This window comes from Carettochelys insculpta, chromosome 30 (genome assembly GCF_033958435.1).
Source record: "Carettochelys insculpta isolate YL-2023 chromosome 30, ASM3395843v1, whole genome shotgun sequence".
Taxonomy (NCBI): domain Eukaryota; kingdom Metazoa; phylum Chordata; order Testudines; family Carettochelyidae; genus Carettochelys; species Carettochelys insculpta.
The window spans coordinates 4,137,146-4,160,370 of NC_134166.1; the positions used below are offsets into that span (position 1 = coordinate 4,137,146).

The 23,225-nt window shown below is 49.9% G+C and overlaps 1 protein-coding gene across 1 annotated transcript; it reads left to right on the plus strand.

The window, feature by feature from the left end:
- The first annotated feature begins 2,665 nt into the window (after window positions 1-2,665).
- RHBG (Rh family B glycoprotein) lies at window positions 2,666-23,225 on the plus strand. Its single transcript, XM_074980748.1, has 10 exons — window positions 2,666-2,855; window positions 9,537-9,723; window positions 11,121-11,271; window positions 12,574-12,721; window positions 13,890-14,056; window positions 16,279-16,416; window positions 17,264-17,397; window positions 18,628-18,749; window positions 20,340-20,413; window positions 22,183-23,225. The coding sequence occupies exons 1-10, from the start codon at window positions 2,666-2,668 to the stop codon at window positions 22,255-22,257; spliced, it is 1,386 nt and encodes a 461-aa protein (XP_074836849.1). The 3' UTR covers window positions 22,258-23,225.

A 23,225-nucleotide genomic window follows, 5' to 3' on the forward strand; every position in this document is an offset into this window, starting at 1 on the left:
GCCTGCCCATAGAGATGTGTGAAAGAATTTATAAACAGTACAGGCTTTATTATAAGCATACAACTTATAAACAGCACAAGCTGACGCAGCTTCCCTATACCCAGCTGGGAGACCAAACTTTCTCTCCTTTTCAGCTGACAACCCAAAAGTAGGCAAAGAAATGTGGTTCAAACTTTTTCCTCTGAGAACGTCTGATTCAGTGACACTGAAATATTTTGTCAATTCACATCAAACTCACCAAATGATATGTTTTGAATCAGAAACAAACAAAAGTTTCAGAAAAGATCAAAATGCTTTGTTTGGATGACATTTTTGAAAATGAGACAATTTGATTCCTTGGTTGCGAAATCACTGTTGAGAAATTTTGTTCAAATTCGCCACTCAGAAGCAAAACTTTGTAAAACTTGTTTTAAAAAAAACCTTTTCAGTTCTCTGAAATCTTCAAAAAATTGTTTTCAGCTTATTCTAAAGCATTTTGGGAGGGATTTTTGAGAACTGAGAGCAAATCAAGACATTAATTTTTCACCTAGCACTTTTCTATTGCTGTCCAATCAATTAAATTGCATATCTACCCAAATCCATTGACTCTAGAAAAAAGAACATTCCAGCTGAGTTAAGTTGGAGTGTATGTGTCAGTAATTTAAAACTTAAAAGTACTTTGGACATGTAATAATTATTCTAAAACCATAAATTGTAATTCCAAGAAATTCAGACTTAAAGATACATTTAAAAGAAACACAGAGATTTCATAGTAAGAAATGTACAATTAAGGTAGCCAAACACATTTAACTCTGCCCTGCAGTGACATCATGCAATAACCATGATTACAATTAAGACTTTTTAATCATTTTAGTCCTAGATTAGATAAAACTGCTTTTTCAAAGACTTAATTTTCTCTAGTAACAGAGAGTAAGTTGTGCTAGTCTATACGCTATCAAAACAAAAAGCAGTCAAGTAGCACTTTCAAGTCTTTAAAGTGCTACTTGACTGCTTTTTGTTTTAATTTTCTCTGTTTTGTTCAATCGTGACATCATTACGGAACTGTGTTAAGAATTAGGTCTTTAATTATGCATTTGAAGCAACTTACCAATGAAAACTCTTGCAATAACTGACTAGTCCCATCCTGCTGGGTCATTACACCAATAGAATTGTTGCATGCAAATTAATTTTTGAGGAAGGGTGGTGATTGGTTGAACATGTCACAATGGCCCTACTTAAGACTTCCCTGAGCTGTGACTGCCATAAAAATTAGATAGAACAATTCAATAAATTACAAGTTATTTTATCCAATTCACCTGTTTAATATACTCTAGTACCTGCGTGATTCTGTTGTTAACAATATTTAGGCCAAAGAAAAGACTGATACAGATATTACATTTTTCCAGGATCTAGATTTGGGTTAATTTAAACAAATAAACTAACAAATGGATTTATTTCTTAATTATTTGAAAATTCATTCCATGTTCAAAGAGTAAGTGCTGTAAATATGGGGAGGATAAACTATATCTTTCATGCAAACAGAAAAGGTTGAAACTCTGCTTTAAGGGCAGTACAGAACTCATCTTTAATTGTTGAGTTACAATCGACACCTTTATAACAATAGAAACTAATTTATCAGCTGTGCCTAATGTAATCCCCCTAATCTATAATCTAATCCATAGTTTGTGCATCTAATGTCTTCAGTCTTGAATGTCTAGAGCCGAGTGCATTGCAGACACTAAAAAAAACCCTTGTGATACCAAATTTAACCTAATTCATAATCTAAAATAATCTATTTGATACAAAACCAAATACGCTCTAATCCATCTATTTTCTAATCTAATTCAATCAATCAATCTACTCTTTAATTCAACAGAAGCACAAAGTTGCCCAGTCCGGTTTGGGTCTGCCATTTGTCTGCTGAGTAATCTTGGACAAGTCATGTTGCCGTTCTGTGCCTCAGTTTCCCTATCTATAAAATGGTGATAATTCTACAGCCTTCCTTTGCTTCACAGTTTTGAATGTATTTATCTTCACATCATTCCTGTGAGGTAGGGAAGCAAGAATTAGATTATTAATCTAATCCAATCTAGCCATGCTATAACCTAATTCAGCCAGTCTGTTGACTCCACAGTTTAACAAATTCCGTGTCTCCCATTATTCTAGTGCTAGGACTTGCATTTAAGTTGCCATCTGCATGCAACAATTCCGCTGAACTCAATAAGTTTGTCTCTGCATCATAACAGGCTCATTCAGTTGCTGACATGATGTGAGGCAATGGACCAGATCTCCACCTGATGTAAAGCAGTATAATTCCATGGACCACCACGGCGTTGCAACTGATTTACATCAACTGGGGGTTTAGCCCTCTGAATTTATGCCTGCTGCTACCGTGGCTGAGCCAATGTCACCTGGCAAAGCTGGCTTGCCACATTTCTCTGATCCTGCCTAAACAGACAGTCCCTTGCAACAGAGACACAAGCAAATATTTTCTCATTCCCTAAGTGCTGCCCTGTGCTGCGCGGTGCTTCAGTGGGAGGGATCCAGCTGGCAACTCATTGACTTGTGGGCGTGACTTTCTGGAAGTAATTAACAAAGGGGCGGAAACTTGTTAACTTCCACTTGCAGGTGGCTGGACGATCAGTTTCATTTTCATCTTTCTCCTGTCTTTCTCCCCCTTGGCAGCATGTCCAGCCACGCAACCAACCTCAGGCTGAAACTCCCGGCTATGTGCTTCCTCCTCCAGCTTTTCACCATCATTCTCTTCGCTGTATTCGTCCGTTATGATCAAGAGACCAGTGCCAGGCTCTGGCATGAGGAGCTGATGAACCACAACAAGAGCAACCTGGACAACGATTTTTACTTTCGCTATCCAAGTGAGTATCCATGCTCCTTGCTCCTTTAGTGGTTGTGGTACCACTCACTTCTCTGCTTTGCATCAGATGCACGGTTCTTTCTATTTTTTTTCCTCCTGGATAGAATAAATTTTGTTATGTGCACTGAGGCATGTGTCAATGTGCAACACCAACAGAAACACAGGCTGTGGGTGCTCTGCTAATCAGCTGAGCAGCATCTGACTCTCGCCCAGGCGGCCACCCAGGCACTTAGCTTACACTGAATGCTGCTTATTACCAACCAGAGCCCCCACCTGAGACCAGAGGTCAGTTGTGCTAGCGACTGTACATGTAAATATAAGAGACACTTCCTTATAGACCTGTCTTTGCCACAGGAGAAAAAAGGCATATTCTTAAAGGTTAAAATCCTAAGGTAGACAAGGCAAGTGAGACGATATCTTTTATTGGGCCAGCTGCCACCTGTGAAAGAGAGAAGCTTTCGAGCTACAAAGAGCTCTTCGTCAGCTACCTTCTCTCCAACCAATAAGGCAACCAAACCACTGCTTGGCAAAGCCATACGAACATCTTTTTCACTCATAAATCAATCTATCCAATCCCCTAACCATTTCTTCTGCTCTCTGAAGCACTTTGTTCTATGTTCCCCCACACTGGCTGTGATGACAGGCCACTGTGGAATATGCATCCTGGGGGTTGCTTTTCATGGTGGATTTTGGTATTTCAAAGTCAGGTTTCATTCCTCTTTGGAATGAAAACCAAACATTTCCAAACTCACCATGAAATGGACAAGAGTCAGACCCCACAGCTGGGCACCTGACCTGCTTCCCCATTGAGCCCATTGGAATATCAGTGAAAACCAAACAGTGCCTACGAACCATTCAACTTCACCGGATGGGAAAAGCTAATGAAACATTGTTTGATTGGGATTTTTCCGACCAGAACTAACTAGCTGCGTCTACACGTGCACGCTACTTCGAAGTAGCGGCACTAACTTCGAAATAGCGCCCGTCATGTCTACGCGCGTCGGGCGCTATTTCGAAGTTGAAATCGACGTTAGGCGGCGAGACGTCGAAGTCGCTAACCCCATGAGGGGAGGGGAATAGCGCCCTACTTCGACGTTCAACATCGAAGTAGGGACGTGTAGACGATCCGCGTCCCGCAACATCGAAATAGCGGGGTCCTCCATGGCGGCCATCAGCTGGGGGGTTGAGAGATACTCTCTCTCCAGCCCTTGCGGGGCTCTGTGGTCACCGTGGGCAGCAGCCCTTAGCCCAGGGCTTCTGGCTGCTGCTGCTGCAGCTGGGGGTCCGTGCTGCATATACAGGGTCTGCAACTAGTTGTTGGCTCTGTGTATCTTGCACTGTTTAATGAAAGTGTGTCTGGGAGGGGCCCTTTAAGGGAGCGACTTGCTGTTGAGTCCGCCCCATGACCCTGTCTGCAGCTGTGCCTGGCTCCCTTATTTCGATGTGTGCTACTTTGGCGTGTAGACGTTCCCTCGCTGTGCCTATTTCGATGTTGGGCTGAGCAACGTCGAAGTTGAACATCGACGTTGCCAGCCCTGGAAGACGTGTAGACGTTATTCATCGAAATAGCCTATTTCGATGTCGCAACATCGAAATAAGCTATTTCGAAGTTGGGTGCACGTGTAGACGTAGAGACCCCATGTGGATCAGTCATAAACCACTTACATGTACAGCCCCTTTAAGGCTTAAGACTTGGCCTGCAAAAGTTAAAGAAGAACTTTCTGTTGACTTTGGCTGGCTTTGGATCAGGTTCTGGTGGAGTTCGTCACATGCTTTTACAGCTGCATTGCGATCTGTTCATTATAGTTACTATTTAGTACTCTCCTCCCGTTTCTATTAGTCCTTAGCTATATTACAGCAGTGACCCCCTGGAAATTTAGTGCAAGACCCAACAGTGCAAGGTGCTGCATACACCCAGAATATAGAGCTTCCAATTAAAGTACTATCTAATCAGTGCTTGAGTAGCTGTCCAGGAGAGATTCAGGTGCCACCCATCTGATTAGAAGAGCACCCACAGCTGTCCATAGCCTGCAGCATGTGCTTCTAGTGGTGGTGCACATCCATATGTGCCTTGGTGCACATAACAAAATTTATTCCAACCACAGATGGGAAAAATAGAGGGAACATTGCATGTAAGGTGTCACTTTTCACAGCGGATGCTTCTCGCTCCAGTACTGACAGCTTGGGAGAGGTTAGAGGTCACTATGCTGTTGAGCTGCGCTCTTTGGAATGAGCTCTCTTGCAAAACACAGGCTGTGGCCGCACGTGGAGATGGAAAGTCCCATGAGTCAGGGTCATTAATCCTGATGTCCTGGTCAATTGGCGAAGGGCAGCCGGTGGAACCGCTCAGCAACAGCTTTGAAACAGATACGGACCAGATGCTGACAGGAACAATGAAAATAGGCCCCAGGGCATTAGCTAGAATGGAAAGAAATAAACTGAAACGAACTAACACTGCAAAGCAAGTGACAAAAATCAGGTGGACAGTGTTGTTATAGCAGTGGCCGTTCCAAGATATTAGAGAAATAAGGTGGTGAACAGGGTTCCCTCTAATTTTTCCGTCTGTGGTCAGAATAAATTTTGTTAGGTGCACTGAGCCCTGTGTGGCTGTGCACCAGCTCTAGAAACACATGCTTCTGCGGCTGCCCTGCAAATCAGCTGGACAGCACCTGAATCTCTCCTGGGTGGCCACCCAAGCGCTCAGCTTACAGAGGAGACTAGTGTTAGGCGTGTGAAGAGCAAGACTTTCTGTGCCTCAGTTCTTCATCTGTAGGATGGGGATAGCAGCCCTGCCCTGCCTCCCAGGGATGTTGTGGGCAGGGTTCCCTGTAAGCTGAGCACTTGGGCAGCCTCCCAGGAGAGATTTAGGTGCTGCCCAGCTGATCAGCAGAGAACCCACAGCGAGCGGCTTGCGTTTCTAGTGGTGATGCGCAGCCGCACTTGTCTTGGTGCACATAAAAACATTTATTCTGCCCAGGAATGGAAAAAATTAGAGAGAACCCTGGTTGTAAGGGCAAATATATTAATGATCGGAAGATACACAGCTGCTCTGGTAACAAGATCTGGACCTGGGTGAGGACAAGTGTAGGTGTGGAAGGCTTTACTCCCCTCTAAACACCATGGGGGTGGTATCTGAATGGAGAGACCTTGACCTTGGGCCAGAAGCTCCTTTGTCTCCCTTTATTAAAAGTGGATAAATTCAGCCATGCTATCAAACTGCTTCCAGAAGCAACAGGCAGCAACTTTTCTTTTTAACTCTATCGCTGCCCAAATAAACAAAAAGTTGTCTTCCCCTTGCCATTGAAGGCCAGCTCCACCCCCAAAATGTAGGTTGACCTAGCGCCGTTCAGGAGGGCTTTGAGAAATTCCATGCCTTATGTGAGAGTCAGGCCTCCCTGGCCCCTGCTGCAGAGACAGGCTGTCGGACGTGTTCTTCTCTTGATTGGTCCATGGCCTCTTGGAGAGGTGGATTTGCTGCACAAGGAAAAGCCCCTTTCCTGGACACAGGAAATTTTCACACACTGTGGCCTTGCTGCTGTGCTGTGCTCTGGGCCATGGCCTGTCCTGATAGGGAGGACATGTCTCCATGCGCTGACTGGGAGGGGAAGTGGGAGCGGGTGAGTAATTCTCTCCCAGCTCTGGGTGGAGTCAGAGTTGGCTGATGAAACTGGGAGAACCTGTCAAGCGGCTGCCTCCGCTAAAGGCTCCAGCTGTGGGGTTGTCCTGCCTTGTCCTCTGCTCAGCAGCACAGTGCTCAGAGCTGCACCTGTGCCTGCTCTTGTACAGGAACTGGCCTGGGCAGAGGTGATAGAAAGGGGATGTGCCCTGATGCACCACTCCGGCCACAGCCACTAGAGAGTTGAAAATTGTTCCCCTGATTGGCAGAGCACCCACAGCCGGCAGCGTGTGTTTCTCTTGGTGGTGCACATCCACACATGGTTCAGTGCACAGAACAAAATTTATTCTGCCCAGGGATGGAAAAAATTAGCAGGAGCCCTGGTCACAAGTTGAGTGACTGTGCATGTGCAGAGTCTATATTTACTTAGTCACTTTCACTGCCTCGCACACAGCCATGTGGCTGGAGGCTGTGAGCAAGCGAAGCTTGTACCTGTGACTGTCACAAGTGCTGGGTGTTAGCTCCGGAAGCTGGCAGCAGCAAGGTGATGAGACAGAGGGCCAGGTGCTGCACTGGCGTTAAGCAGTGAAGCTGCATTGACTGGATGGAGCAACACCAGTTTACGCCAGCTGACGCCCTTGGTTGTTTTCACGCTTTTGGAACAAGGGGGTGGTGAAGGGGCAGAGGTTCAGAGAACACAGCAGCTCCTGCACTATCGTAGCCCTCTGGTGCCCTGCTGTTCCGGCTATAAACCTCTTTCCCCTCCCCAGGGCATTTACATAACCCGCCTTCCTACACCCACCTAATGCAGATGACTTGATTCTCATTTGCACGACAGCTCTTTTATGCCACAATAGTCTTGTCAAAAGGGCGTTCATGCTGCCAGGTCAGTGCAAAAGGACATGGATGGTGGAACTGAGAAACAGGCTCATCGTGCATCGCACATGCTTTGCAGTGGTGCAAATGAAAACAGGAGATGCTGGACAACAGGGAATCACACTTTCTAGCTCCTAGCCGTGTTTGCCTGAATGGTTTCAGAGTGACTCCCCAGCTGATGGGGCAGGCCACATTTCTGTGATCATTTACACTGATCTAAAATCCACCTGGAGTTCGTGGGGGACCATGATGGATGGAATCACGAAGTCCCCTTGGGGTTGGCTCTTGGTAGGTTGATCATACCACTGACACCTGCCTTCGTGCCTGCTGGGCCAGAAGTTTTGGTCTCCTCCAGCAAAGACACCAAGTTGCCATTACCACCCCCCTGCAAAGTAACACCGACACTGAACTAGTTCATCTCCAGGAGGTCTCAGCCGGACGGGGTGGTGGGGAGTCCCAGAAGCAGGAAGATGCACATGAGTGGCATGATCAGCACACTGGGGGAATACCCCATTGGAATTTCTGTAATTCACCCTGTCACAGGGACATTCTGGATTCACAACTGATTTTGGTGGAAAACGGCGCAGGTGGTCTAACAGGTACATAAGGGACTGAGAGCAGTGAGGACTTGGTTCCCTTCCCAGCTCAGCTCAACTTGCTGTCCGACCTTCGGCAAATCTCACCCCTGCTTTGTGCCTCAGTTTCCCTATATGTTAAATGAAGACAATAGCAACAGTGTTGAGAACCCCACTGGGATCAAAAAATCCTGGTTCACACCCCCAAAGAAATCATGAAATTGGCTTAAAACTGTGAGGTTTTTGAGCCTTTCAGGGGCACTTTCTCTACTTGCATTTTCAAGCTTTTCTCAGCAGACGCAAGAGAAAAGATGCCTTGTTTTGAATTCTCACCCCACCCCTACACACCACTTGACTCCTGGCCCCAGGGCTTTATGAAGTACAGCAAATATCACTAGCCTTGTGATAAAATCATGAGAACTTGCAATGGTCTGTAACAATGACCTGCTCTGTAGCAGGAAAGGCACTACGTAATGGCTAAGAATGATTTTCCGTGTTCCCACAGTAACACAGTGCAGTGTTTTGGGTGGAAATGTAGCTCTTACAAGCACAAAACTGTTCATTGTGCTTCTAACCGAGACTTAAGTTTTTGTAGCACTGGCCAGCCTGAAAAATCGCAAAGCACTTTACAGAACAGGATCACTTGTCCCCTACTGAAATGCAGCCATCTCTGGGGCAGAGCACTGGGCTGCTGATTATTCACTTCTGAAAAATTGTCTTCTCTGGTGGGTGAGGAGGTGTGGGAGAGAAAGTTTCTGCCAGTGTTCACTGCAAGCTATGTGCTTGTGTGGTGGCTCAGGAGAGATTCAGGTGCTGCCCAGCTGGTTAGCAGAGAGCCCTCAACTAGTTTTGTGTTTTTACTGGTGGTGCACGTTTGCATGTGCCTCAGTGCAAATATAACTTATTCCACACATTGATGGAAAAAATCTGCACATGGCTGGAAAAGATAAGCGAGAATATCGATTGCCAGATTTGGACTTTGGCCAGGCCACTCTCTTATGCTCTTGCAAAAGGTGCCAGAGGCTCTTTAATGTCAGAACCTGGCTTTTTCCGTGTTGCTGGAACAGCGGTAGAACAAAGTGGTGAGATACCCTGCCTCAGTGTTTGCTGACCAGCCACCCACCAAGGTCACTGTTCCAGGGGTCAGAGCAGAAAGCATCAGAGCATTGTCAAGGTCACTTGGCCATGCTTTTGCTCCAGGTGACGGCTTCACAGAACCACATGGGGCTGCTCTGTATTCTGCTGGAAGCAGAGGGCGAAAGACACAGTCCTGGGAAAGGCTGAGTACTTTTGTGCTGAGGTGATTGTCCAAGCCATGCACTGTTCATATATCCTCTGGGGCAGCTCCTCCAACTCTTACGCCCAACAGGAAGTTCCAACCATTCTCAAGTTTCGAAGCAGTTTCAAATTCAGGTTAAAAAAAAGAAGGAAACAAAAACAGTCAAAATTGTTGCTGATATTTTTTGCATCTGTCCTAGAGCCTGTCAAAAAAGTGGCCAAGTCTTGATTTTTTTTTTTTTTGGGGGGTGGGAATAAACATTTCACAAAATTTGTTGCTGAGTTCTGCCCCTGTCTCTATCCCCCACAATCAAATCCAGGTGTGGTGTTTTTCCAGGCTTTCAGGATGTCCATACCATGATCTTCATTGGCTTTGGCTTCTTGATGACCTTCCTGAAACGATACGGGTTTGGCAGTGTAGCCTTCAACTTCCTGATCGCGGCCTTTGCTATCCAGTGGTCTACACTCATCCAGGGGTTTTTCCACTCTTTCCGCGATGGCAAGATTCACATCGGAATAGAGAGGTGAGCCACCTGAAACCAGGGGTCAGCAAGGAAGGCTGTCTGGGGGCAAGGGTGTCATTCCAAGCTCAGCCACCGATTCTTTGAGTAGCCACGGGAAAGTCCATGCTCCAGTGCTGGAACGGACAGAACAGCAAGAAGGCCCTGCTCCAGCTCACAAGGGCTGTGAGGATAAAGGTTCAGAGAAGTGCAGATCAGAGATGCAGCTTCCAGGGTGGTGTGGGGCTGGAGCACCCATGGAAAAAAAATCAGGGGCACTCAGCATCTACTGCAGCCACGCAAACCGGCTCTTCCCACTTCAGCCGAGTGCTTCCTGCCCTATGCAATCCACTCCAGGAGGAGCTGGGCAGACAGGGCGGGGAGCACTAAGGGGAAGGGGCAGAACAGGATGGGAAGAGGTGGGGTGGGGGCAGGGCCTTGGGAAAGGAGGGAGGAGAGTGGGGCCTGGAGCAGAGCAAAGTTTGAGCATCCCTGGGGGAATTTGGAAACTGGCAGCCGGGGCTCAGAGATGTGGAGACGTGGCCATCGCACACGGAGTTGACCCTTCGGTTGTAGCTCTAAGCCAGGGGCCTGTGCAGATGTGATACAAGGAATAATGGAAGGGCTTTCTTCACCCTTTAGAGCAGGGATGGGCAACCACTGATAGTGGGTGGGCCGCACGGGTGGCCCTTCTTCATCTCAGTGGGCCACAGCAGTTCATGGCCCCAGGGGGTTCCACCAGTGGCCCCACGGCCTCCCCCTCCCCCATGCGCTTCTCACGCACTGGGGAAACAGAGCCCCACACTTACCTGCTCCACCTCCTCCTTCCCAGTGCTCTTGGATCAAGCAAATCACCTGGTTCATGCTCCATCCCTGCTCCTTCCTCCCACCCCCCAGCTGGAATGCTGTGACCAGCTGATTCACTCTGTCCTGGTGCACGAGAGGCACATGCAGCAGGTGCCAGGCAGGGGTCTTCGGGGCTGCACGTGGAGCCGTGGTGGGATGAAGGCTGCCCACCATGCATTAGATCGAGGCTATAAATGACCAATCATCTGGCCTCTGCAGACTCACAGCCCTGGGAATTCCAGAGATGTGAAACCCCCAAACCAAGTTCTGAGCGCTTCTGGCCACGCAGTAGATGAGCGCAGCATTTCTATTCCAAAGTCTCCGATCACACTCACTTAACCAAGTCTGCTGGCCCTGCTCTGGAAGGCTTTTCTCCTGGGCAGCCTTGTGAATGTTGCAGATTGTCAGTGCCAGATCTTCTCCGTGCCCATTAAACTACCTGGAGTCTGAATTCACCCCGGTAAAAGGTCCTTTCTGCACCATTTAAATCCAGAGGAAACTGGTCTTGTGCTGGAATTTTGCCCAGGATAACAGTCTCCTGCAACCTGTTCTACTTTCTTCGCTATTCCTGCTAGCATGATCAATGCTGATTTCTGCTCTGGAGCCATCCTGATCTCCTTCGGAGCAGTTCTGGGCAAGACCAGCCCCATCCAGCTGCTGCTGATGGCCTTGTTGGAAGTCACACTCTTTGGCATTAATGAATACATCCTGCTCAGCATCCTTGGGGTAAGATGCTTTTCATGGCTCTTCTGTATCCTGGAGGAAGGACTTTTCGGAGCTGGCGGACAGTGTGGCTAGAAGAGGTCATCGAGTCCAGCCCCCTGCCCAAAGCAGGACCAACCCCAACTAAATCATCCCAGTCAGGATTTTGTCAAGATGGGATTTAAAACCCCCCAGGGATGGAGATTCCACCACCTCTCTAGGTAACACATTCCAGTGCTCCACCTCCCTCCTACTGAAATAGTTTTTCCAAATATCCAACCTAGACCTCCCCCTCTGTAATTTGAGACCATTGCTCCTTGTTCTGCCGTCCGTCACTGCTAAGAACAGCCTCTCTCCGTCCTCTTTAGATCCACCCTTCAGGAAGTTGAAACCTGATATCAAATCGCCCCTCACTCTTCTCTGCTGCAAACTAAATAAGCCCAAATCCCTCATCCGCTCCTCACAGGTCATGTGCTCCAGCCCCCTGATTATTTTGATTGTCCTCTGCTGGACCCTCTACAGAGCATCCACATCCTTTCTATACTTGGGGAGGGGGCGTGAATGGTCTGCAACACTCCAGATATGGCCTCACCAGCGCCAAAGAGAGGGGAATAATAACTTCTCTAGATCTGCTGGAAATGCTCCTCCTAATGTACCCCAATATGCCACTGGCCTTCTTGGCTACCAGGGCACGCTGTTGGCTCATATGCAGGTTCCCATCCACTGTAATCCCAAAGTCCTTTTCTTCTGTGCTGCTACAGGTTGAACCTCTTTCATCCAGTGCCCTCAGGACCTGACCAGTGCTGAACGAGACAATTTGCCAGACCACAGGAGGTCAATATTGTACATTACCAACACATCCACTGCTTACTGGGCCCTTAGAAGTCATTTAGGAGTAAACTGTAGCTAAATTACAGCACAGAACACTGAGAGCCAGGACTGGTGGCTGCAAACAAACTTAATGGGACTGCAGAAAACTTGGCCACACCCCTGATAACTGGTTGTCCGGCTCACTGAAATCATGCTGGATTATGGATGGTACCAGACAATAGAGTTCCCAATTAGAGAGGTTCAACCTGTACTTAGCCAGTCAATCCCCAGCCTATAACAATGCTTGGGATTGTTGCATCTCAAGTGTAGGACTCTGCAATTGTCCTTGTTGAACTTCATCAGATTAAATTAAATATTAAATTAAATTAAATTCAATAGTGTCGACTCTGCATTTCTTTCTTGAGAGCATTTGGGCTGAAAATGTGCTGTTCAGAGATAGTACAGCCTGTATTGCCTCCCTCTTCACCACTGTGCTTTGCTTCTTGTACTGACCAGGCCAAGGATGCTGGTGGCTCCATGACCATCCACACTTTCGGGGCTTATTTTGGATTGATGGTTTCTCGGCTCTTGTATCGGCCCCAGCTGGACAAAAGCAAAGAGAGGCAAGGCTCTGTGTACCATTCAGATCTCTTTGCTATGATTGGTAAGTAGCTCAAGTGCCAGATGTGGGCAAAATAACATCAGGAGGATCCAAAAATCACATCTGTGATATTTTTAGGTGGCTTTATCACAAGCCCCTCTGGTTACAATGCCCCCAAATCAGGACCATTAACCCTTTGATAGTGTATCGTTACCGAGAGCACCACCTGGACTATTGAACAGCTGCTAGGACCACTCCTCCCTTTGCGCCAGGCCTCACTATAATGTCACTGCCTTCACTGAAAATACCAGCAGATTGATTTTAGGGGGTGCTAAAGTCAACTTTTGTGCTCCGGCCTTTTCAGGAGTAATGCCAAGTTCAAATTTAAAAGGTCAAATGAATGCTAATGTGGAAACAGCATTATTTTAAAACTATTTTATTGGCCTCCAGAGGTATCCCACAATGCCCCCCAGTGTGTCTGTTCTGTCTGCTTTTGCCTCCGATGCTCTCCTGGTGTGTAGGACATAGATAACAGGAAGTCCGGGAATTTGATTTCATTTTCTTTCTGGCCAGCATCAGAGGGGTAGCTGAGTTAGTCTGTATCTTCAAAAAAAGCAAGAAGTCCTGTGGCACCTTGTAGACTCACAGCACGTTTCAAAACAATCCAGGCAGGCACATGGATTTTAGAGCACTCAGAAAAGTCCGTCGCTAGACAGTAAACAGGTCTCAGTAAACAGCTGGGCAAATAGCTCGTTTGTCTGCTCAGCAGCAGTTCCGGGTACAGGGGCAGAGGAAAAGGGAGAATTTTCATCAAACGAAATTTGAAAATTTGATCAGAAAAGTCACTTTTGAGTCTAGAGTGAGGGTTTGACTCTAAATCTGAGTTTGAATTTAACTTAAATTTTCCCCTTAGAATTTTCCATTAACTACTTTTTTTCGCTGAAAAGACCAGAAACGGATATGTTTTGGTAAAAAATATTTTGTTTAACCAAAATCCAAAACTAGTCTTTTTTCTCCCCAGTGGAAAACAGGAACATTTCAACCAAGAAGAAAATCATGCCCAACCATTTTCGCTTTGGCCCGAGACCCGTCTCTCACTGAAAACAGTTGTTGTGATGAGAAGCGGCTTTGGGCCAAAGTAAAATCTTTCCTGGAATATTTTCCATCATCTCCTTGGGAAATTCCTGACTTTGATCGTCTGCTTTCAGCTCTGACTTTCCTTCCCTTGCAGGAACAATCTACCTGTGGCTCTTCTGGCCCAGTTTTAACTCTGCCATCACAGCTCATGGCGACGACCAGCAGCGGACGGTCATGAACACCTACTTCTCGCTGGCTGCTAGCACGCTGGCCACCTTTGCCATCTCAGCCCTCATCGACAAGGAAGGCAAATTGAACATGGTGAGTCTGCCCAGCAGCCACTGGTTTTCTTGCTGCTCACCTGCAAGTGTGGGTGGTCCATGAACCCAATTTCAGGGAGGATAGGCCCCCGCTCCTCCACACCCACCCTGCCCAAGCCCTGAATCCTCCCCTCCCAGCCAACCTGATCCCTGGACCACTGGCCTCAGCTGCTCCTGACTGGAGGGGAAACCAAGGGGAGGCCTCATTGTGGAACCTAGATGGGACTGTGGTCTGGCTTAGACTCCATTGGCCTTCCGTACCTACTGTCCATACCCCCAAGTCTCCTGCCTGCCACATTTCTCCTTCCAACAAGAATCTTTGGCTCTTGGCCCTATGGTACAGTACCTTGTGCTACCCTCTGCCAGCGCTCTGAAGGAGAGGAGCCCTGAGCCTGGTGACCTCCCAGGATGCACAAGAGTGAAGCTCCCTTTGCCAGAGAGTGGATGGGCATTAATCAGAATCCTAGAACACTGGAACCAGAAGGGACCTTGAGAGGTTACGGAGTCCAGTCCCCCGCCCTCATGGCAGGACTAAGCACCATCTAGACCATCCCTGGTAGATGTCTGTCTAACCTGCTCTTAAATATCTCCAGTGAAGGAGATTCCACAACCTCCCTAGGCAATTTATTCCACTGTTTAAACACCCTGACTGTTACAAAGCTTTTCCTAATGTCCAGCCTAAACCTCCCTTGCTGCAGTTTAAGCACATTGCTTATTGTTCTATCCTCAGAGGCCAAGGAGAACAATTTTTTCTGCCTCTTCCTTTTAACACTCTTTTAGGTACTTGGAAACCACTATCATGCCCCTCTCAGTCGTCTGTTTTCTGAACTAAGCAAGCCCCGTTCTTTTAGTCTTCCCTCTTAGCTCACATTCTCTTGACCTTCAATCATTCATGTTACCCTTCCCTGGACCTTCTCCAATTTATCTACATCTTTCTCGAAAATTTCTCCACCATTCAGGGCACCTGCATTTCCCCGATCATGGTCCACCAAGCCTCATGCTCTGGGATCCTCACTCTCCAGCCCTCACATGGCTTGGGGAGAGACCCCAGTCTCTCCCTCCTGGGCAAGAGCTTTCCAGGCTGCACTGCAGTGTTCATAGCAAGTCAGCCTGCCTACGCCTACACAGGCACTGAGCCTCTGGAGAGGCAGCAACAAGCCATGTAAATTGCTCGTGGTCAGGGGAGGCAGGTTGCCCTGGGGCTGGCATTTCAAAGGGGCCCGGATCTCCAGCTGCCACCACTGCTACTTTGGCAGCGGCAACAGCTGGAGTTCCAGGCCCCTTTGAAGTGTCCCAGCTGTGAGGGGCACGGAGAGGGCACGGCCACGGTCTGGCTGGCGCTAAGGCCTGATTGTCCTCGGCCCCACCCCTTCTGCCCTTGGGTTCGCCCTTGTCTGTGCTTGGCCCCACCTAACCCAGAGGCTGTCAGCCCTGCTGCTCACAGGTATGTTACCACCCAACTCTTTCTAAGCAAGCACATTTATTCGTAAGGCAACAGCATTACCAGGAAAATATACTGAAAACAATTCAAGAACCTAGCTGCACGCTACAGGGTCCATCAGAGGCCACCCCCAACTCAAGCCTCAAGCTAGTCAGGATTTCCCCATGATTCTAAGTTCACATCTGTCTCAGATTCACAACCACCATGAACAGTTTTATAGTCTTGGGCCTTTCACCTTGCCCTCATGCACGAGGCAATCAGTCAGCAGTGGCCCTCTCCCCAGGGTGTAGCTCCAAAGGCTGGGTATAGGTGTAGCGGCCAATGGGAAATTTGCATTCCTCTCTCCTCCATTAATCCTCAGGAAATACTTGTTGTGCATTCTTCTTCTGAAAGTCTATTCCTGTCTGGCCCCCTGTTCAACAGAGTCCTTTCAAGCCCTGGATCTCACATCTGTCACATCTTCCCGTACCTCAAGAAGTTACATATAACCCCAGCCCACAGTAAACGCACAAGCCATTTATTTAATACAAGGGACCCCAAAGAGAAACTTAATTCCATAAGGTGTCTCGAGGATATTGTGGGAAATTGCCAGGGGCTGCAAGGAAGGATGGTCCAGTCATTAGGACACTAGGGCTTTGGAGACCTGAGTTATGGTTCCTTTCTCTGCCACTGATGTACTGTGCGGCCATAGGGAAGTCACTCAGTCTGTGCCTCAGTCTCCCTGCTTGTAAGATGGGCTAATAGTAGGAGTCTGCACCGAGACCTGCTCCCTGTCTCACCAGGTCCATATTCAGAATGCAGCCTTAGCCGGTGGGGTCGTGGTCGGGACGTCAGGCGAGATGATGCTGACGCCGTTCGGTGCCATGATTGCTGGGTTTCTCGCAGGCCTCATATCTACCCTGGGCTTCCAGTTTGTGTCGGTAAGTCAGGGCGGGGACGTCTATGCTGCATGGCTCTGGCGGGTCTGTGCTGCACAGGTGGTGTCTGTGCTGCGGTAGGTAGCTTCACCCACCAGTGAAAAGCCATGGCAGCACAGAGAGCTCATGGTGCCCCCTGCCTAGGAGCTGCTGCCAGGGAGGCTGCCCCAGGTAAGTGCCACATCCCCCCAGACCCCAGTCCTAGAGCCTGCACCCTACCTCCATCATCCCACTCCACCTTCTCTAGCCCCCAGATTTCCTCCCAGAGCCTGCACTTCTCCTATCTCCCCACCCCCTGCTCTAGGCAGAGACTGTACCCAGCAACCAAACGCCCTCCCAGCACCATAGGCAGGTGGGAGGGAGTTTGGGGCAGGAGGGGGACAGGCTCTGGGAGTTCTGGGCACCCCCATTTCTGCAACCCTGCTGCCCTCTCAGCGCACACATTGCAGCGAGCAGGTGAGGGCAGCGCTGAACAGCCGTCCGGAGGGAAGACAATGGGGCCAGCCTCCAGCAGCAGGGGCACTCCTTTGCACCGTGTGTGGGCCAAGAACTGTGTGGGGAATGTCCTGGAAACACACCCACAGGGCTCGGGCACGTCTTTCCCCAGCCAGCCTACACCCAGCCTGGCCATCCGCACCACAATTCGCACCCGCGCAAGGAGCAGGAGGGAAGCCCTCTGTGAACCGTACGCCACTGTAAGACGCATGCCATGTTGATGCGCCTTTAGACAGGGCCCCAGAGACATCCAAGGGGCATTTTCCTTCCTGGGATTGTCACACACTGAAGACGCTCTCCCTGAATGCACCTCTAGGCCCTTTGTCTCCTCACCACCTGTCTGTGCTCTCTGCAGCCCATCCTGGAATCCAGACTCAAGGTACGGGACACCTGCGGGGTTCACAACCTCCACGGAATGCCGGGCGTCCTGGGAGCGCTCCTGGGAGCTTTGCTAGCAACTCTGGCGACGCAGGACGTCTATGGGGACGGGTGAGATGCGCGCTGTACACCCGCTTCACTCTTGGGGAGCCAGGGAGAGGAATCCCCCAGTGGAGTCCTTGATTGCTCTTGTCAGTTACACCCCTGCCGCACCAGTGTTGGAATGGGTGGGTGGTGAAATCTAGGTAGAGCCGTACAAACTGGGGTTGCACAGGCAGTTTATTGTCCTCTGCTCACCAACTCAGGATTGACACCGCGAGGCTGAGAATCACAGCCCAGACCCTTGGCCCGCCCCATGGCAGGGTGCAGCACAGCTCAAAGCACCTGGCTGCTCGCTGTGGCTCCCTGCGCTGCTGAGGGGGCAAATGCTTGACGTGCTGCTCCTACCCCCAGCAAAATCTTTCAGCTCCCATTGGCTGGAAACTGGCCCATGGGAGCTGAGAGATTTTGCTGGGAGGTGGGGGCAATGCAGCACCATTTCTTTCCTCCCGTTGGCCAGTTTGCAGCCAATGGGAGCTGAGAGATTTTGCTGAGGGTGGGGGCAGCATGCAAAGCCCTCCACTGCAAGCGCAGAGAACCACAAGGAACAGCCGGTGGGCTGGGGCTGCTGGTAGGCGGGGAGCCTGCCTGAGAGTGCAGCTAGCCAGGAGCTGCTTAGGTGAGAGCATCCCAGCCAGACCCTGCTTCTGGCACTGCACCCCAGCCCCTCCCATGCCCTGCACCTGCTCATACATCCCTGCCCAGGCCAGATCCTCTCATGCGCCCATACCCCATCCCCAACCTCCTCCCCAACCCCGTGCCCCAACGCCTTGCCTCAGGCCACCACCCAAACCCTCTGCACCCTCCTCTCCTCTGCCCCAGGTCCCTATTCCCTCCCTGAACCTGCGCCTGCTCCTACATCCCTATCCCAGGCCAGAATCCTCTCCTGCACCCATACCCGCCTCTGGGACCTGCACCCCAATCCCCAGACCCTGGTCACAGCCCCCTCCGTCACTCAAACTCCCTTTCAGGCCCCATGCTCTCTCCTGCACCTCAGTCTCCAGCCCTGAGCTCCCTTCTTCACCCAGCTTCTGTGCCAGACCCCACACCCCTCCATAGAAAGTACAGCCCTGGACAACTTACCAAAATCAGGGAGTGGTCCCCCCTCCAAAGTTATTGCCCACCCCGGGGTAGATCCTTATCCTCTTCAATGGATCAGGCACATGACAGGGACAGAGACTAACCTCAGTCAGCCCGTCACAGGAGCGCCCAACACATTCCTGGCTTGGGCCTGTTTTGCAGGATGGCTGACGTGTTCCCTTTAGTTGCTGACGGCAGCCGGACGGCAGCATACCAGGGAACCTGCCAGCTCTTTGCATTGTTCATCACGCTGGGGTTTGCGGTCATCGGAGGAAGCCTCGTGGGTGAGCATTGTGTCTTGATGGGGCACCAAGGTCCAACTACTACAGAACATCCCAGGGTGATGTGGCTACAGGGCTTTGGGGCCAGGAAGCAGGGCTGTCCTTAGGATTTATAGGGCCATACGCAGTACAGTAAACCCCCCACCCCCGGCCCCGAGTTAAACCCCTGGGTTAACGCGACTGCCGCCACTGACAGGAGTGGGGAAACTGACGAGGCTCCAGTCCTGCTGGGTTTCCAATCTCTGCAAGCTGCTGCCTGGTCCCCCTCTCTCCTCCACTAACTGGATCCAGGAAACTGACCAGGGCTGGTGCTGTGGTCAGTTTCCTGGCTTCCCCGCGAGTTGCGTGGGAAATTTGACTTATGTAGGGCCTGTGAAAATGTAAGCCCCACAAAAGTCAGGCATCTACTGTACTATTGCAACTTGGCCCCTGGGCCTGACAGCAGCCAAGAGATGATTTTTCTAGAGATGTGATTGTACCATCTTCAGCAACACACAAATGAAATATTTTAAAGCAAATTTTAAACTAAAGTCCTGTCACTAATACAGTCAATTCAGAATCTGACAGTCTATACCTAGGGTCGGCACATGCCTGTTAAATAGCTTCACTACCACTTCAGGGGCTCAGTGTCTGCTCATATCTGTATAGACAGAGAGCGTAAAGGCACTGCCCATCTCAGTGACCCAGATCCCACTTTTCTGCTCTCAGTAATAAGTCTCTATTACAGCTAATGTTTGGAATCAAAATACACATAATACACAGGCTCTGTAATTTGGGATCATGCTTGGAGTATCAAAAATTAAAAGGCGTGCTCAGAAAGTCACAAGATACGTACAGTAATAACCAGCAGTGACCCAGATTTAGGTGTGCAAATTTTTCAGCAGTAGAAAATAAGTGTTTGAGTTCATCACCTAGGGGGTGTTTTACAGAGTTAGTGGTGGTGTGCGGCAGTGTTCTCTGTAAGCTGAGTGCTTGGGCAGCTGCCCAGGAGAGATTCAGGTACCGTCCAGCTGATCAGCAGAGGGCCCACCGCCGGCAGTATGTTTTTTTTACCAGTGGTGCACATCTGCACATGCCTTGGTGCACAGAACAAAATTTATTCTGACCGTGGATGGAAAAGAACTTAGAGGGAGCACTGGTAAGCAGATACCTACATGGATGGGGATAGTATATGGGGTAGACTCATAGTATATGGGGTAGACTCGGCTACCCCTCTGATACTATAATCACTGAGTGCCAAACCTCTCTCTGGCCACTAGAGGTCAGCGTAAGTCAAGGCATGGCCAAATTAGTGGCTGTTCCAACTCCTAACATAGCCAACATTTGGAGGAGAGTTTTTAAAACTTGGGTGGCTGAAGTTAGGTATCCAAAACACACAAGACAAGTGGGCCTGATATTTAGAGGTGCTGAGCCCTGAGTGCTCCCACTGAATGCCTAAGGAGCTATGGGGGATCAGCGCCTCTGAAAAAGAGAATGCAGAATGGTCATAGACTCCTAGGGCTGGAAGAGGCTTCAGGGGGTCATTGAGTCCAGCTCCCTGCTCAAAGCAGGACCAACCCTAAACTTTTCACCTGGTTCCTTTTGTGTTTCCAGGAGCTGCCTTGAAGATCAAGGGATTGGGGTCCCCTCCAGACACGCAATGCTTTGAAGATCAGGTCTACTGGGAGGTGAGCCCCTGACTTTGTTTTCTTTTGCTGCAATAGAAAAATAGTAAGGTCCCTCAACAAATGCCCTTCCCTGGGTTTCGTTTGGAGAGCTGTAGCAGACTGGGCATCACATAGCGTTTATTTCACTGCAACACCTAGCTGCTTCTGCCAGGTTTGGGGCCCCACAACCTCGGTGCCATACATGCAAGGTGACCATCTGGCCTGTTTTGCCCAGGACAGTCCCCCATTTCAGCCGTCTCACAAGCGTCCCCACTTTTTAAAGAAAATGGGCAAATTGTCCCATATTTTGCAGGGCTCCTCTTCCCCGTTACACAGTGTCTCAGGGCATCAGCCTCCGTTGCAGGCAGCTGCCCGGTTTCCTGGTGCCCCGTGCATTAGGGCGGCAGCTCCTGCTGCCAGGGAGCTCCTCCAGTGGGGAAGCTGCCTCATTCCCTGACCTACCACAGCAGCAGCCCCCTCTGCCGTCGAGCTCCCCCACAGGGTGGCTGCCTCATTCCCCAGCATCCCATGCCTGGCGGGCGCAGCTTCTGCTTTGGGGAAGTTTCTCCGTGGGGCAGCTGCCCTGTTCCCCAGCATGGCAGCCCCTACTGCCAGGGATCCCTGCTGCTTTCCCTGCCCTGTCCCACCCCACCAGGAGGCTGCAGAACCCCTGTTTTCAGCATCCCCCCAAGAGCTTGTGGAGCCCCCATCCTCCACCCCCTCTCTTCGGAAGGCTGCAGACTCCCCAGCGCCAATGCCTCACCCTGGGGCAGAAGCCCCCATTGCCCAGGAGCCCTGCAGCCCCAGAGGCTGATGTTCCGTATTTGCCATAAGGCAATGTGGTCACCCCATATACGTGCAGCTAGCAAGATCCAGGCTGGGCTCTGAAGACCTGACCACCCAGCTAGACACAAAATGGTCCTCTCCATTTTACAAGTGGGGACAGCGGCTCGGGGGGTGTTTCTCCCACAGCATCCAGCAGCTGCTTTTCCTTCATAAAGTCATCAGTGGGAGTGCTCGGACGTAGTCCCATGGGATGAGCCCCAAGGCACAGAGAAAATCTGGGATTTGAACCAGCGTTGCCTGTAAGCCAACCGCTTGGCAGCCACCCAGGAGAGATTCAGGCGCCACCCAGCTGAAGAGCAGAGCGCCCACAGCCGGCAGCGTGTTTCTACTGGTGGTGCCCATCGGCACATGCCTTGGTGCACAGAACAATATTTATTCTGCCCATGAACGGAAAAAATTAGAGGGAACACTGATTTGAACTCTGGTTTTCTAAGTCCCAGGCTAGAGATTTAAATGAAAAATCAGCTGGGACAGAAGGTGTGGCTGGGAGCCAGTAAGTTTTAAGTTGGTGTCCTCAAGGGCCTGGAGGGGAATAGGTGCCCTTGTCCTGAGTCTATCCCCACACGCTGCCTAGTGTTCACCTTCCATAAAACAGGAAAAGAGTTTCCAACCCCTGTCACCTGCTGTCACCAGTTCCGTGTTCCCTGTAAGCTGAGTGCTTGGGCACCCACCCAACAGAGATTCTAATCCTGCCCAGCTGATTAGCAGCGCACCCACCACACCCCTTTTGAACAGCTGGCTGCAGGGCTTTTTTTGTTTTTTTTGCGGGTGGTGTACATCTGGACACACCTCAGTGCAGGTAATAAAATATATGCTGCACATGGAAAGAAAAAAGTTAGAGGGAACTTTGGCCACAGCAGCCGTCTGGTGGCATGTCTCACAGCCAGTGTCTCTGCTGATCTCCAGTTGGGACAGAGAAATTATGTGTCTCTGGTTTCACCCAGGTCCCTGAGGATCATCACAATGGATACCTGACAGCTGTGATTCACGAAGACCCAGAAAGGAGCACAAGCATCTAATGGAGTTTTCCTCCCTAGCCAGGCTCTGTGTCAGCCTGCCAGTGGCGTGGGCCCACCTGATTCACTCTCCAGTGCAGAGGAGATTTCCTGATCATCAGCAGCCTGGGAGGGACATAGTGTGGCCTTAGAGCCTCTTTTAGCCTCAGTCTTGGACAGAGGTGCAATTTGCGACTGGAGGGGGGAAGCCAGGGTGCAGTCTCCACCCCATCCCGCCTCCTCTTGTAAAGATCCCTTTGGTGCATTACAACAACCTTCCCACACCTATTCTCTCTGCATCAGGACTGTCCCTACCCATCCACCCTGCGCCTGGAGCATGCAGTGAACAGAAGGTAGGATCTGTGTTCCCATGGGGCGAATGCCCCCTTCTCCCACAAGCCAGTCTCACTCCCTGCCCAGGCCAAGGGCGACGTGGCTAGACTGAGAGATCCGAGTTCAGCCGGGAGCTCAGACAGACGCCCAGTGTGAGATCCAGTGAGTCCTGGAAGGCTGGCATACTCCACGTGCCAGTGTCACTGACCTGACACAAACTGGGTGGATTTTGTTCTCTCAGTCTAACAGCCAGTGGATTGAAAAGCTGTTCCTAATTGATTCAAGGTCAGCCAAAATAAAGCATGCCTGCTGAAATGAGCATGTCCCCCTAGCCTTGGGCATTGGTGTAAATACCATACCTTTGGTTTAACCAGTGCAGTTCTGCCCTTAATCCCTCTGGAGTCCCCGTGTTCCCCGTAGGCGAAGTGCTTGGGTGGCTGCCCATGAGAAATTCAGGGTGCTAGCCAGCTGATTAGCAGAGCACCCACAGCCAGCACTGTGTGTTTCTATTGGTGGTGCGCACCCCGCTGTGCCTCAGTGCACATAAAATTTATTCCACCCATGGATGGAAAAAATTAGAGGGGAAAAAGAAGCCTGAGAGGGGACATGATAGGAGCTTTCTAGTACAGGGGAGAGCAAAGTGGGGGGTGGGTCTTTTT